General features: G+C 34.1%; 1 protein-coding gene across 2 annotated transcripts; it reads left to right on the forward strand.

The window, feature by feature from the left end:
- Nucleotides 1-12,076: 12,076 nt before the first annotated feature.
- On the forward strand, nucleotides 12,077-16,616 carry LOC145000510 (5-methyltetrahydropteroyltriglutamate--homocysteine methyltransferase-like). Of its 2 annotated transcripts, none has more exons than XM_078959749.1 (11): nucleotides 12,077-12,231; nucleotides 13,233-13,586; nucleotides 13,682-13,769; nucleotides 13,858-13,985; nucleotides 14,065-14,620; nucleotides 14,715-14,795; nucleotides 14,872-15,038; nucleotides 15,116-15,221; nucleotides 15,305-15,555; nucleotides 15,654-15,855; nucleotides 16,015-16,616. In XM_078959749.1, exons 2-11 carry the CDS (start codon nucleotides 13,237-13,239, stop codon nucleotides 16,375-16,377), a joined length of 2,292 nt encoding a protein of 763 aa, XP_078815875.1. In that variant the 5' UTR covers nucleotides 12,077-12,231; nucleotides 13,233-13,236; the 3' UTR covers nucleotides 16,378-16,616. The 2 variants fall into 2 exon arrangements, with proteins under 2 accessions (XP_078815875.1, XP_078815874.1); XM_078959748.1 differs by lacking the exon at nucleotides 12,077-12,231 and adding an exon at nucleotides 12,895-12,918.
- Nucleotides 16,617-17,059: the final 443 nt, after the last annotated feature.

The raw sequence follows: 17,059 nt of genomic DNA on the forward strand, positions 1-17,059 counted from the left end.
TACATTGTGAGTAGTTGGCAAGACAGTGGGCTAGACCTATGGCAGTTATGGAAGTGTTGTAAGACTTTGGGGTAGCCATAACATTCAGTAGGCTGATAGACAGATGCGGAAGTGTTGTAAGACTGTTGGGTAGTCTTAACATTCAATGGGTTTGTAGGCAGTTATGGAAGTGTTGTAGGACAATGGTGTGGCCGTAGCATTTACTAGGTCGGTAGATAGTTGTAGAAGTATTGTAAGACTGTGGGGTAGTAGTATCATTCACTAGGTTGGTAGGTAGTTATAGAAGTGTTGTAAGACTGTGGGGGCAACCGTAGCATTTAGCAGATTGGTGGGCAGATGTGGAAGTGTGTTGAGTCTACGACTTGGCTTGTAGCATTCTATAAGGTGAGTTAGACCATCATATGAATGGTTATAAGATTGTGAGGGGACAACAACCTTCGTTCGGGTTGAGGCAGGTTCATTATTATTATTTTGCCACTCCGTGTTAAGGCGGAAGAGCGATTAAATTCGTATCGGTGGTTAGACTAGTATATTCCTCGGTTAAGGGCGAGGTCAGTTCGATTATGTTATATTGGGTAAGCAGTTCATTCAGACGTTTGATGTTATAATCGAGGCATGAAGTGTTGGTTGGGAGTCTACAGGCTAGTGATGGAATGATGGCAAGGTTAGTGTGTTATGTGATCTTAACATTCAACTAGATTAAATGATGTCATGGTATATACTAAATTAGTAAGTGACTGACTCATGAGGGTGGGACATTGTAGTATCTGGCATGGTTAGGGTGTGAAAGCAAGTTTAGAGTAGGGTAGCCTTTGTTAGTTAGACTCTTGGTCGGGGTCATGTTGTGCGACCATGTATGAGGTTCTCAGATCATCAATTGTTCATGGATTTTGCATCCTAGTTTAATTATAGGACAACATGAGATCAGGAGGTCTCAAATAGATTGAATATACAATTTTTTTATTATCAGGATATGATTTATGTTTTGGTTTGACACCAATGGTTGAGACTCGTGTTGGAGGTCACATTTGTTTTTGGGTGCAAGGTTATGGGCATCAGTGAATGGTCAGGGATTCTATTTTTCCAGTTTTCAGTGAGATAATTCAAGGTTGGAGGGGTATGTTCGGTTCAGGTTGTGGAGTGGAATCATTATGGAGATAAAATAAATTGGATGCTTGGTTGCAAACTCCGTCTTTAGCTTGTAATGTCTTGTAAAGTTTCATTAGCTCCTTGCTAGTTTTTTTTTAATAAAAAATTCCCGTTCCAAAAAGAATTATTAGGGTACTTGGATTTTTTTCACTGTTATATTCTTGAATCCTAAATAAAAGACAGACCTTCGTAACTTTTCTTTTAAGTCTGTGTATTCTGCAGATGATGCTTCTATATAAATGAAAGTTGTTCTAGATTACTTTGAAATATATTTTTGAACAATATGCATGAGGTTCATGGGGTTGTTAATATTGTTCGCTCATTTTTAATTCTTATGAGATAAACTGAAGCTTCGTAAGGTGGTTCGGTTTTAACAAAGGTTATACCACTAAGTATGATTAACATATTGAAAGTGTTACACTCCTAGCAAGCATGAAGTCATAATTACACTTATTTCAGAGTGATATATAGTAGTGAGCCGAGTCCGACATATATTTTGATGTCTTGTGGTACAGAAGGAGCAAAACCCTAATTTTAGAAGTTTATGCAAAATGGGTGTTAATATCTTTTAGCTAATTCAACATCGTCAATACAATGGCTACATAAAGAGGAAAAATGAAGTATTTTTTGTTAAATTGAATACGTGTTCTTTAAAATATTTATAACTTGTTTTCATTGATTGGTATAAGAAAATGTTATTAAGTTATGGAGTCTAAGCTTCTTCTTCCTTTAACCTTATTGTCACTACGGACACCAAACATGCTACGGAGTAGAACCACAACTGTGGAGGCTACTACAGGTGATTGTGGAGTGGCTATATGGATAGCTGCATGGTGGTTACAAAGTGGATGCATGGTAAGGCTACAGAGGTTGACTACATGGATATTATAGAGCATAAGTTTTCGATTATACATGAAATTTGCAACACATACACTCCAGTTGCATCGCATGAGACGCAAAACTAGTTAAGGACCATATACCATCAAATGCAATAATATATTTATATTTTAATATCCTCCACGATGAGAGCCTTAGATACTAGTGGTCAAGGAGTGAAATTTCACACATGAGTTTCGTTATTCAAACCATGACACATCCAAAATATTGTTAGTATTTTGTGATTGATATGTCACGTAGACCTTGAAATAGGTTCACATAGACGGTTAAGATGGTACAATTAACTATTTTTTGTAACTGTAAACCTATCAAAGTGTTTTTGTTGTCCAATAATTAAAAAAAAATGATTTCTTGCTCTCATGCTCATGATTGCAGATGTATTTGGACTTGAATGTATAATTTTAAAATTTTTTAAATTTATAATTTTTTAATAATTTTAATTTTAATTTTATTTTATTATTATGGTATGGTTAAGTTACAAGGGAGTTTTATAGTTTTTTAAAAAGATAGTGAAAGACACGATATGGTTATTTAGTATGAGCCACCAAGTTGCATAGTCCAAAGACTACAAATGTTAACAAACTACATCTTAAATACTACTCATGCAAGAATGATCTCTTAAAATACAACCATGATTATTGAATAACAAATGAAAATTACAATTTATTCAAAATAAACAAAATAATACATCCTAAAAGACTATCGTATTTACTTTGAATAATGAGGGTATTTGTATTTTCTTTAATTTAACCAGGTCATTTTTACCAAGTTACGATGGCTATTCAAATGTCAAGCAAAGCTACTTGTATATATGCGTGGCCACCACGTCCCTTCACATTTTCTTTGACTTTCTTCATTACTTTTCTATATTTAAAATTTCCTTTCTGTTAAACATCTTTTTGTAGAATGATATTTTCCAAATTTCCCCATTAGTCCTCTCTCATTATCGAATACTGATACACAACAAATATTGGACCGATATAAAGTAGGGACAAAATTGGTATGATATCGATCATTTTCATTACACCGTATACCGTATCAATTATAGTTTGTACATAATTTTTGATACCACTACCATACCAAATATAGTTAGTTCCAACTTACTTGGCTACCAATAACTTTGATTGATACATGTTGGTAATGATATATACCAACAAGTATAGGGATTTTATGAATAAAGATTTTTATGTTATTGAACATTGTAAATCGTGAATAGCGCTTTTGTGAAAGAAAATTTTGTAAATAGATGAGACTGAAAACTCGATCCAAAAAGATGTTATTATATGCATTGGTGCATCATTGTGTTCCATTTTACATGTTTTTCATCTTCCATAAATATTAGTTTATTTAGAATCTCCATAGTAGGTCATTCTTCATGGAATGAAATAATGAATAAAGACTAATGTGATGTGTTATTTGATTATCCATAAAGATAAAGATGGATATTGCATAGAGATGCTACTAACACTCACATGCACTTGCTAGAGATCAATTATTAGACTACCCCACACTTAGAGATAACTTCATGAAAGTTTTCAAAAATAATTCTAAGATGGTTATATCTTACATACTCGAAACAAGGATACATAGGATTTGACTCATACTTTTGTTGCACCTTGATGTGCTTCAACGTTTTCGGTAACTAGCAGACATACATGGTACGTTCAAGTTTGATATGATGAATGAGAAAATGTATATTAGTCAATGTTGATTTGCTCCTTCTAACCTATGGTATAAGTGATATTCATGGGCCCCTTGATGATTTGTTACTGGCAATAAATGTATAGTTATACTCATGTTGAATTGATATTAGATCAATTATGCAGTCTTCCTTTGAGTTCACCACAAATCTTTGTTGAGAAACATAATCTTGAACATTTGAAATTGACATCTTTCCATGTCTCATGATCACAAGGATATACAAAAAAGGGTTTTTGATCACTTAACTAAGATCATATCCTACCTAAGAGTTATGATCGCAATAGTTATCCGAAAGACATACCATTTGTAATTTTTTAAGTTTAACTGTATAATTGTTTGTGATATGTGCAAGTGGAAGTCTATTAGAGATATGCTAATGGATAAAAGTTAGTGGCATAAATAGATAATTACATGGGCCTATTGTGTTACACCATATTTACATAATTCGCTGGAAGTTCCATGTTTTCCGTACCAAAATGCAGTACGATAGCATTCCAGGTTCGCTTGAGATCTCGTTTTAGATTGTGAAATTGACGTTCCAAAAATGCAATTGCTTCATATATGATGTTGTTTCGATCGCAAATTTATTGGTTCTGATACACATTCCGGATAAGGAGTATAGAACCGAAATTCTAAAAGTCTTTTGATGTAACTAATACAAAAATGAACGACCCTCCACTCTCGAAGCATTGGCATTCAACTTCATTTTTATGGTATTCGGTTTTTACTATGAGTTTTTGTACTTGATTTGGGTCTTGGTAAAGAAATAGGGGAGGAGAGAAGGGATGAGAGATGATAAACGGTCCGATATAGAGTAGAAGATATGAGAAAAAATAGCCTTTTCTTTCTTTGTTTGTAAGTATACTTATGAATACAGGAAAACAAGACTGTGCACTCAAATACTTTTTATCTAAGTCTACACGCATGAATAAAGAAGAGCATGAGCTTCTGTAGTGAAAAGACTACACCTAATTTTTGATATTTGTTTATTAGTTTGTAATACTAGTCCATTGTTATAGGTTAACCCACTTGTTAATATTTGTATATATATATATATATATATATATATATATATATATATATATATATATATATATATATATATATAAGGGTGCATCATACCGAAGCATTTTGGAGCGTACCGAAATGAGCCTACCCCCTTCATACCGAATTTTAGGGCCTAGTTAATTACGTACCATGAACCCATGCTAGAGCGTACCACGAACTATGTGACTATGGGTTACACACATAACTCAACCCAAAAAGTAAGAATAAATAATCAAGGGTATAATTTGTTATTCTTTGGTAAATAATTGTTTAACTATAAATAAAAGAGAATGACCATTTATACAATCAAGGTCCATAATCTAAATTATTGTATTATTACCATATTTAAGAAAACTTGAAGAGAAATATAATCTCTAGAGTTTATGCACTATATAAAGCATGAAAACCTTTAAGAGACAAGTACAATACATGTCATAAATAATGGTCTCTTTCTCTCACTCCCTCTACCTTTTTACAATACAAAGAAGGTCTAAGCCTTAAGGTTTAGATTTTAGCTTGGTTTCCAAGGAGGAAGATCATGCTTGATTGCAGCTTCAGGGTGCGACTAAGGTAAATTCTCATTTGGATTCTTGTGGCTCTCTTATCTTTGAGAAAAGTAATCTACAAACCTTTCTCATCGGTTATACAAGTTGCAATTAACTTATACAAATTAGATCCATGGTTCAATCATGATGATTTATGTTTATTGATTTTGTTGATTTTGTGTTTAGTTAATCTTGAAAATAGACATTCTACAATGGTGTACGTAACTGACAGACATATATGAATGATTAGATGTTACATGATTAGTGGGTGAGATATCTGTAGTCAATGATTACTTATCCTTCTAACCTATGGTAAAAATGATATAATTAGGCCCTTGATGATTCGACACTAATAATAAAATCATGGTCATAGTCATATTGTATTAACATTAGATCAATTCTACAATATTTTTTAAGGTCACCATGAATATCTATTAAGAAATAAAATATTGAAAGTTTAACATTGATGACATGCCATCTCTCAAGTACATAAGGATATATAACACAAAGGGATATTTGATCACTTAACTAAAGGTGTGGATCATACCTAAGGGTTATGATTTCAATACTTTTCTCGGATGACATACCTTATGTATTTTTAAATAAGGTTATACAATTGGTGTGACGTGTCAAGTTGGAGTCTATTGGAGATATGCCTACTAACATAAGTTAGTGATACTACAATAGATACATATACATATTGGGTTACACTAGACACAAACAAAAGCAATAAATAAGTAAATACATGGGCTAGTTTATTAATTCATAGATACTTGATGGTTTAATCAGAGAATCAAATGAAAGGAATTATTTTTTGACAAGTCAAATGTTTAAATTAGGAGATAATTATATTGGATAACCTAATTTAAACCACACTTGGAAAGGATGAAAACCTTTAAATATTGTTCAAGTATAAAGTGCCCAACAATCTTAAAGAGAACCATAGAAAATATTGAAATTTTGCTTCCTCCCCTCACATCTCATTCACAATAAAGAACACTAATACTATAAGAGTTTTCGAGTTGCTTGGTCACCAAGCAAAGAAGGTTGGATCTTATTCAGTGGCGGAGCTCAATAAGGGCCAGGAGGGGCCATGACCCCTCTGCTTTTAAGCTTCCTAATACTCTTATATATTGTTTATTTTGGGATAAATGCAATAATCGATCAAATGGATAATTAGAACCCCTCTGTTATTATAAAAACCCAACTACATGAACTTAGAATGTAGATAAGTAGATAACCATATAACTAAACTTTCGAGAATGAATAATAAAATCTAATACCACCTTGATCATTAGGAAATTAACAAACTAAAAAATCATCTTTTAAATCCTATTAAAAGGTAAAATAATCAGATTTACATAATACTTAACTCAAACTTTAAGCTTAAGAAATAAATAAATAAATAAATAACCCAACAAATATTTTAGCCATCGGAAAAGTCAAAATCTAACCGGAAATAACGTCACCATCACCGGCCTAACTATATCTCCTCCACTGGTATTGGTCATTAGATTGTCGTATTTTGTGTGTGTGCGCGCGCTCTCTCATATTCGCCTGCCTCAAGCATCTTCCTGCCTCGCCGGATTGCTAGATCTGAACTCCGTTGTGCCTCTGTTGGCTTCTCGACTGCTGCTCTCCGTCTCCAATATCCTCTTCGTGGGAGTAAGCTTTAACATTTCTTCATTTCTCTCTTTTCCTCTCTTTTTTTTTTCTTTTTTTTCTCACTCTCAAGTCAATATAAGCTAACATATATGGGATTGTGTGCAAATATTGATATGTGATAGTATGATATAGACTAATCTCAAAAAGCTGACAATTATTTAATATTTATTTTTTATTTGTTGATAAATTACTTGATGTATTTGTATTTTACTAGTGTAAAAGCAATTGGAAGTTGGAACACCTATTCTTATATATATATATATATATATATATATATATATATATATATATATATATATATATATTAAAGGAGGACACTTTTTAAGAATAATAAGCTTAAGTGATTTTTGGCAAGAATGGTCCTTTGTTTATGTGTTTGTGTTCAAATCCATCTTTAGGTCATTTTATGTCAGTTCCATATTTTGTGCGGATACGTGTTGAGAATAGTTTCGGTTTCCCGGTCATTTTGTGTTCAAATCCGTCTTAAGGTGCAATTTTTGTTTTTTAAAACAAATATATATAAAAAAGAACAAACTTTTTACATTCTATAGTGAAAATTAATATGTAAAAAATAGGAATTTAATTTTTTTAAAAAATCATTCTTAAAATGTAAAGTTATTTTGTTCATATTTCAATTTTGCTGAAAGGCCTATCGCATCCGACCCCCGCAAGACGGAGGTTCCCCACCTAGTTAGTATAAAATTGAAGTAATTTATAATTGTTATTTTATTTAGAATACGATGTAATCAATAAAATATAATTAAAGAACTTCTATATTTATCGAAAATTAGTTAGCTAAAATATATTTCTTAGTTGTCAGTAATTTTTTTTTAATGTAGTACATATATCAACAGTTAAAAACAATCAAATATCATTATACTATTTACTCAAGATTTTGAAAAGCCACTAAAGATAATTTTGAACCAAGTTTTTCTAGTTTATATAGTTTTTATTTTGAGGTATGATCCCCCCCCCCCCCCCCCCCCTAATTATAAGGCTTGTGTTCTGCCCCTGATCTTATTGCTTACTTGTTTAAAGGATTTCTGCTTTGATCTTATTGCTTACTTGTTTAAAGGATTTCTGCTTTTGGTTGTGACTGTGATAAAAGAATTCTACTTTGGATCCTTTGGTTTTACTTTTTGATCACTGGAAAAGGTATAAATACACTAACCCACTTGTAGTTTAGTTTTTGTTTCTTGAATTACATGAACATATATCCAATGTATAGATCATATGATGTTTTGTTTACACTACTTTTGTTACTTGATTTTTTTTTCAAGTATTCAAAACATACATCAAAGGAAATGATACCAACCAACTAATAAAAATGACACACGAGAAAGCATAACAACAATATACCACTCCAAAAAACACATAATCATACAATATGTGAGAAGTTCCCTCCCAAAAACAATAACAAATACTACAAGTTTCACGGAACCGCCGGGAACGGCCCCATAAATTGCATCATGTAAAAAAGATAAGCAAACCTAAAAATTCAATATAACCAAGTAAATGATCTAATATGGGGGCTCCATATGAATCAACATGCAACCATCACACCCTCAGATGGCCGAGCAACATGCATAATGCATAGAGAAATATTAATGCTAGAAAGGAACAAGAAAACAACTATAGAATAGTAGCAACACAAATCGATACATCATCGACATGAAAAATATTGTTTAAAGGCTGGTGATTTAATTAGCACCATCGAATGAATACACGGTATACCAAAACATTGTCATTTTTGACGTGTACAAATTATATCATGTAGATTGACAACACCATTCTTTATGTAATCACGTACTTAAAATATTTCATTATCTATAAGGCATATATTCAAGGCTCTTACTTGAGTGTCCTCCTTCAAAGCACTAGATGTGCATTTGTATATGAACTGAGTGTTCAACGAACTATTCGTGAATCGTTTGACAGGAAGTTTGTGTATTTTCATTTATTTAATAAATGAACGAACATAAACACAAATTCTCATTCATTTGGTTAAATGAATGAACATGAACAATGATATTGTTCGTGGATGTTCATTTATGCTTGTTCATTTACGTTCGTTAAGTTCATTTTGTGTTCATATATGTTCAATTATGTTTGATTACATTACTATATTTTATGTTTGTTTATGTTCATATAATTTAAATTATGTTTTTTTTCTTATTCATTCTTTTATGTTTTTTAGCATGTTCATAAAGATAAATGAACGAACATTAACAATGTAATTTATTAAATGAAGAAACATGAATAAGAAAACTTGTTCGTTTATTTGTTCGTGTTCGTTCGTTTGTTCGACTCACTTAAATGAGCAAACATTATCAACTATCATCCGTGTTTGTTCGATTCGTTTACAACCCTAAATATGCATTATGAATGATCTCATCATAAAGCATCACAATAAAAGATATTATGATTCTCTTCACACAATGCTAAAAAGTAGTTGCATATCGATGTTTATATAATTATCTCATACTAGTATATATCGATGTTGCATCATGCCACAAAAACCTTAATGAATGTTCTCATCGTAAAATTTCATTTATATGTCGATAATATGTAGATGTCATAAAAATATTTGATGTTTATACATTATAATGCATGTTAGGGAAGCATGTCTTGTCCATTTATCATGAACGATATTGTTAAATAATTCATGTGACTCGTAATTACACATTGGAGCCTAGCTAAACTCTTTTCGAAATTAAATTAAATTGTTTTTATACAACCTTTCATGTTTCCCATAACAACTTTTCAATGGTCAAATTTATAGTCCTAACTTGTAAATTCATGATCAAAAGTTCTAATGACAAAACAAGTGATATACATTTCGAAAGATATGTAGAACGATCATATTAGATATGTTGGCTAATTGACTAATCTCCGGTGAGTATTCATTTAACCTTATTAAAAAAAAATATGACCCCTATTCCTCACTCGATAGGTTACATGCAAGATTTGATGGTTCCCTTCCATGGAAACCACTAAAAACATGGTTTCTAATTAGTTTCATTTTAAGATGACATTATCTATTAACTTCAAAAATTTAGAAACGCCTGAAGATACAAAATATTGGACCATTAATCACAATATTAATCAAACCTTAACTATTATGAATCTTATCATGATACCAATGGTGAAAATTAAAAACTCAAACCGATTGAGACTCATGTTTCTTGATTTGAGTAACTGTTTTGAGATTTATCTTTTTTATGGATTGTATGTGTAGACATGGAGGCTGTAAAAACTTTTTTCATCGATTTGGTTTGATGAACTCATGTATAACAACAACAAAATTCAGCTCGACATAAACCGTATCATTGGTACCAGTGGCAGAGCTCAATAGGGGCCAGGAGGGGCCATGACCCCCCTGCTTTTAAGCTTCCTAATACTCTTATATATTGTTTATTTTGGGATAAATGCAATAATCGCTCAAATGGATAATTAGAACCCTTGTTATTATAAAAACCCAGCTACATGAACTTAGAATGTAGATAAGTAGATAACCATATAACTAAACTTCCGAGAATCAGTAATAAAATCTAATACCACCTTGATCATTAGAAAATTAACAAACTAAAAAAATCATCTTTTAAATCCTATTAAAAGGTAAAATAATCAGATTTACATAATACTAAACTCAAACTTTAAGCTTAAGAAATCAAAAAAAAAAAAAAAAAAAAAAAAAAAAAAAAAAACCCAACAAATATTTCAGCCATCGGAAAAGTCAAAATCTCACCGGAAATAACGTCACCATCACCGGCCTAACTATATCTCCTCCACTGGTATTGGTCATTAGATTGTCGTATTCTGTGTGTGTGCGCGCTCTCTCTCATATCTGTCTGCCTCAAGCATCTTCCTACCTCGCCGGACTGCTAGATCTGAACTCCGTTGTGCCTCTGTTGGCTTCTCGGCTGTTGCTCTCCGTCTCGAATATCCTCTTCGTGGGAGTAAGCTTTAACATTTCTTCATTTCTCTCTTTTCCTCTCTTTTTTTTTCTTTTTTTTTTCTTTCTCTCAAGTCAATATAAGCTAACATATATGGGATTGTGTGCAAATATTGATATGTGATAGTATGATATAGACTAATCTCAAAAAGCTGACAATAATTTAATATTTATTTTTTATTTGTTCATAAATTACTTGATGTATTTGTATTTTACTAGAGTAAAAGTAATTGGAAGTTAGAACACCTATTAGTATAAAATTGAAGTAATTCATAATTGTTATTTTATTTAGAATACAATGTAATCAATAAAATAAATTTAAAGAACTTCTATATTTATCGAAAATTAGTTAGCTAAAATATATTTCTTAGTTGTCAGTAATTTCTTTTAATGTAGTACGTATATCAACAGGTAAAAACAATCAAATATCATTATACTATTTACTCAAGATTTCGAAAAGCCACTAAAGATAATTTTGAACCAAAATTTTCTAGTTTATATAGTTTTTATTTTGAGATATGATTTCGGCCCCCCTAATTATAAGGCTTGTGTTCCGCCCCTGATTGGTGCTTGATGTTACTTTGTCAAAACCTTAACCAATACATAAAAAATCCGAAATTGCATCTGAAATATACTTTCTAAAAACGTTTTCCAAAACTAAGAGTACGGAACACTTTAAGTTCCGTATTGTTATAAACCCAACTATTGGATACAAATTTTCTGTACTTCTAAACAAGACATTTTCGAAATGATAGTTGTATATACAAACGCCTAAATCATTTGTCATTTTCATATATATTCCACAATAACATTTGATCATAAAAGTATCTTTATTTTGTTTGAATCAAAGACTGTAATAACAATTGACTAGTAACATGTAGTTATAAAGCAGATGAATTTAATCAAATACCATAATTAGTTGTTTCATTCTCACATATTTATATTAAACTATTTATGTTTAGCTTCTCATTTATCTTAAACCATTTTGTTAAAATGAGAAGCCAAAATGAAAAAGGAACTCGTGAATTCACGCGCATGAGTGTCGGCGCGTAGTTAATTCAGCACACACTGGGATGAATTGTGATCAGATCTACCCAGTCACCATCTCACCCACTCCCACAACCCCTAACTCTTGTATAAATATCCCTACTCTCCTTCCTCTCCAATTCGTGTCCACCATTCTTCTCTCTTCTCTATCACCGGAAGAACCAACCAATTCGTCTCTTTGAGACCCTTTTGATTCGGATCTTCCGTCTTTCTACCTACTTACAGGTACGCCACTTATTCTTGAGGTTTACCAGGGTTGAATTCCATTTGAAACACTGTTCACTTGTCCAGCTGACCCCTTTCTAACTTAACTTTACTACTGAAATGAAGATCTGTTGCAAATTACTTTGCTTTTTCTGTTAATTCAATCTTCTGTTGAAAAAAAATTGAATCCAGTAAGAAACCAGCTAGATCTATAGTTAAACGTCCGTGATCTGTTCAAAACATCTCATTTTCTGTGTACAGTTACGAATCTTTGCGCGTAGTGACGTAGTGCACTGTACTAGTCTATGAAAATGTGTGCGTTCAGCCATTTTTGGGATAATATAGTTGCTAAGTGGGGCCCATTACATTTACGACGATTGTTGATTTTTGGGGTTTAATTGTGGTTCAGTAAAAATGAAAAACGGTAATTACAGATCGTTTAATTAGATCATAAGATCTTGCAATTGATTTCCAATTGTGCGACTTATAATCGACTTATTTTCAAAACAACGATAAGATCTGGTGTTTCTAGGGTTTTAGGAACTGCAGATCTACTTATGGATCTAGGTTTTTTCGTTTAGATCTAAACTTTTTCTTCAAATCGGTCCCTGTTCTAATGATTCTGTCTGGGTCATTTAGACTCTGCTTCACTGTAAAAGAACGAAACTCCAATCTACTTCAGATTTCTAAAGTCAATCTATCCATTAGGTAAGATGCACGTATTCTCGATTTAGTATGAATGGTTGTTGAGATCGATAGAGTTGAGTCGAAGTTAGGTTTCCTTCAGGTCCGATGTTAACACTTTTTTACTCAAAATGTTAGCTTATACTGATCCGAGTATCTAGCCATTTGTACTGTAGTACTTGTACACCAAACAACTAGTCTTTATGGTTGGTGGGTAGGTAGATGGCGCTTGAGTCTAGATCAAGAAAACCTCAATCATTTCTTTTCAAATAAACAATTATATTTGTGCTTCATCTTCTTACCTTATCTAAATGTACAACTTTCCTGTGGTTGAACAGATCAATGGCATCTCACATCGTCGGTTACCCCCGTATGGGACCCAAAAGAGAGCTGAAATTCGCTCTTGAATCCTTCTGGGATGGCAAGACCACCGCTGAAGATTTGCAGAAAGTGTCTGCTGATCTCCGATCATCCATCTGGAAACAAATGTCCGATGCTGGCATCAAGTACATCCCCAGCAACACCTTCTCTCACTACGATCAAGTTCTTGACACCACCGCCATGCTTGGTGCTGTCCCCCCAAGATACAACTGGAACGGTGGTGAAATTGGCTTCGACACTTACTTCTCAATGGCCAGAGGAAATGCTTCTGTTCCCGCCATGGAAATGACCAAGTGGTTCGACACCAACTAGTAAGTTTCCAAATCTCAATTCTTTTTCATTAACAGTGTTAATATTCACACAATATGATCAATAACTGTTTATTTATTTATTTATTAATAAATAGCCATTTCATTGTCCCGGAGTTGGGCCCTGAAGTGAAATTCTCATACGCTTCCCACAAGGCTGTGAATGAGTACAAGGAAGCTAAAGCTGTATGTGTTTCTGATCTTTTCATTACCAATCTTGATTTTTATGCTTTAAATCAAGAAACCTCTTGTAATCTGTATTTTCTCTATGCAGCTTGGAGTTGATACTGTCCCAGTCTTTGTTGGCCCAGTCAGCTACTTGTTGCTATCCAAACCCGCAAGAGGGGTAGAAAAGACTTTTGATTTCCTATCCCTTCTTGACAAAATCCTTCCAATCTACAAGTATGTCTTCTTATCCCAACTTTGTTAATATCTACAACGAATAGGAATATAACAAGAAGTAATCTTTCTTTTTTTTCAGGGAAGTTATTGCTGAACTAAAGGCAGCTGGTGCTTCATGGATCCAGTTTGACGAAGCTACCCTTGTGAAGGATCTTGAACCCTACCAATTGGAAGCATTCACCAAGGCTTACTCTGATCTTGAATCCACATGCTCTGGTCTTAATGTCATTGTAGCCACCTACTTTGCTGATATTCCAGCTGATGCATTCAAAACCCTCACCACATTGCCAGGAGTTACAGGCTACACCTTTGACTTAGTTCGTGGTGAAAAGACTCTTGAGTTGATCAAGTCCAGCTTCCCTTCAGGCAAATACCTTTTTGCTGGAGTTGTTGATGGAAGAAACATCTGGGCTAATGACCTTGCTGGATCTCTCTCTGTTCTTGAATCCCTCGAGGGTATTGTTGGAAAAGACAAACTTGTTGTCTCTACCTCTTCTTCACTCCTCCACACTGCTGTGGATCTTGTGAATGAAACCAAATTGGATGACGAAATCAAATCTTGGCTCGCATTCGCTGCTCAAAAGGTTGTGGAAGTCAACGCTTTGGCAAAGGCCCTCGTTGGTCAAAAGGATGAAGTGAGTAGTTTTACCGTTTTACCCTTATGTTTGTTTATCAAATTCAAAAGGGTGATTGATTCACTGATTGTTTGTGTTTCTTGATTTTTTGCAGGCATTCTTTGCTGCCAATGCTGCAGCTCTTGCCTCAAGGAAGTGTTCCCCAAGAGTCAACAATGAAGCTGTCCAGAAGGCTGTAAGTGAAATCGACCGTTTTACCCTTATTATATTTTTCTCTCCAATTTCCAATTTTGACCCTTTTGGTTTCTCAGGCGGTTGCTTTGAGAGGTAACGACCACCGTCGTGCCACCAATGTGAGTGCTAGATTGGATGCCCAACAGAAGAAGCTCAACCTTCCAATTCTCCCCACCACCACCATTGGTTCTTTCCCACAAACCATTGAACTCAGGAGAGTTAGACGTGAATACAAGGCCAAAAAGTGAGTAATCAAAAATTCTAAATCACTCCATTTTTTTTTTTTTTAAATTATTTTCTAACTAATCTGTGTCTGTGTAGGATCTCTGAGGAAGAGTATGTTAAGGCCATCAAGGAGGAAATCTTCAAAGTTGTCCAACTACAAGAGGAGCTTGACATTGATGTTCTTGTCCATGGAGAGCCAGAGGTATATATATATACATATCTATTATTATTTTAATGTTAAAAAGTTGTCAAAAACTAAAAAAAAAACAATTTTGTTTATTGTAGAGGAATGATATGGTTGAGTACTTTGGTGAGCAATTGTCTGGCTTTGCCTTCACTGCAAACGGATGGGTGCAATCCTACGGTTCTCGGTGCGTGAAGCCCCCAATCATCTACGGTGATGTCAGCCGCCCCAAGGCCATGACCGTCTTCTGGTCCACCATGGCTCAGGAAATGACCAAACGCCCCATGAAGGGTATGCTCACCGGTCCAGTCACCATTCTCAACTGGTCCTTCGTCCGTAACGACCAACCTAGGTATAATAATACTAATAATAATAATAATCAATTTATGTAAAAATTACGTAATTGCCCTTTTCAAAAACCGCTAAACATGATTCGTTCTTTTGTTTCAGATTCGAAACTTGCTACCAGATTGCTTTGGCCATCAAGGACGAAGTCGAGGATCTTGAGAAAGCCGGAATCACCGTCATCCAAATCGACGAGGCGGCCTTGAGAGAAGGTTTGCCACTCAGGAAAGCCGAACACGCTTTCTACCTAGACTGGGCGGTGCACTCCTTCAGAATCACCAACGTTGGCGTCCAGGACACCACCCAGGTAAAAACCAGATCCCATAAGAACTCCGCAATTAAGCATGCCAGAGTGTTAGTTGTAACAAACTAACAGAAGTTTGTTACAGATTAACATGCACCTATCATGTTGGTTGTTAGTTGTTACTAACTGACAAATGTTTGTTTGTTTGTTATTGATGGACAGATCCACACACACATGTGCTACTCCAACTTCAATGACATCATCCACTCTATCATTGACATGGATGCTGATGTCATCACGATTGAGAACTCGCGATCTGATGAGAAGCTTTTGTCGGTGTTCCGTGAGGGAGTGAAGTATGGAGCTGGAATTGGGCCCGGTGTGTATGACATCCACTCTCCAAGAATACCATCAATGGAGGAGATTCATGACAGAATCAACAAGATGCTTGCGGTGTTGGAGACTAACATCTTGTGGGTCAACCCTGACTGTGGGCTGAAGACCCGTAAGTATGGTGAGGTCAAGCCTGCTCTTGAAGCCATGGTTACAGCTGCCAAGAAGCTTCGTGCTGAGCTGGCAAAGTGAGAGGAGTTTTGGTTTGGTGGAGGACAGGATGATGATGATGAGGATACGATTTTATGATACACAACTTTAATAACTGTGGTTTAGGTTTTGGTGTTTAGTCTTTGTCTTGAAGTGAAGATGGCATTTTGTTTTTATGTTGTTTTTGGGCCTCTTTTTGGCTTTTGTTGTTCAAGATTTGTGTACCTTGTTGAGGTCTATGAAATTTTAATGAAGATATTTTGTTGGTTTGCAAAGAAAAACTATTGCATTTAAATATGAAATTATTAAATCAAGTCTGATATGGGTTCATTGGTGTTGTAATAAAATTTTATAGGTGATATTGTATAACCCAGGCCTTGATTAGAATGAGTTTGACTAGGCGCAACAACAAACAAACAGCCAACCTTTTTGTATTTAGGAGGCTTTTTTTATGAGACATAAGAATAAGGTACAACTTGTTAGGCATATACAGTTTACGTATTTACTTGTTAAGAGCAATCAAAAAACACCCTTTCAACGGGCCACATAGAATAGAGGTGAATGCATTGACCCAACTTTTTCAAATGATTTTTCCACCTTAACCGTTATTTTCTCTCTTCTATTCTCATTCAAAGATTAATATTTAGCTTCATACTTAGGGGGTGTATTATAGTACAATATAGTGGTGGTAAAATAGGTTTTTTAAAAAGTGATTGCATTGCTT

This window comes from Lactuca saligna, chromosome 6 (assembly GCF_052625555.1).
Source record: "Lactuca saligna cultivar CGN05327 chromosome 6, ASM5262555v1, whole genome shotgun sequence".
Lineage (NCBI taxonomy): Eukaryota > Viridiplantae > Streptophyta > Magnoliopsida > Asterales > Asteraceae > Lactuca > Lactuca saligna.

What these genes read in the sequence shown, in the direction of transcription:
- LOC145000510 (XM_078959749.1), top strand. Translation starts at nt 13,237, where the DNA reads ATGGCATCTCACATCGTCGGTTACCCCCGTATGGGACCCAAAAGAGAG. An exon ending in TTGTCCATGGAGAGCCAGAG is followed by an intron (nt 15,222 to 15,304) that starts GTATATATATAT and finishes TGTTTATTGTAG; the next exon opens with AGGAATGATATGGTTGAGTA. An exon ending in GCGTCCAGGACACCACCCAG is followed by an intron (nt 15,856 to 16,014) that starts GTAAAAACCAGA and finishes ATTGATGGACAG; the next exon opens with ATCCACACACACATGTGCTA.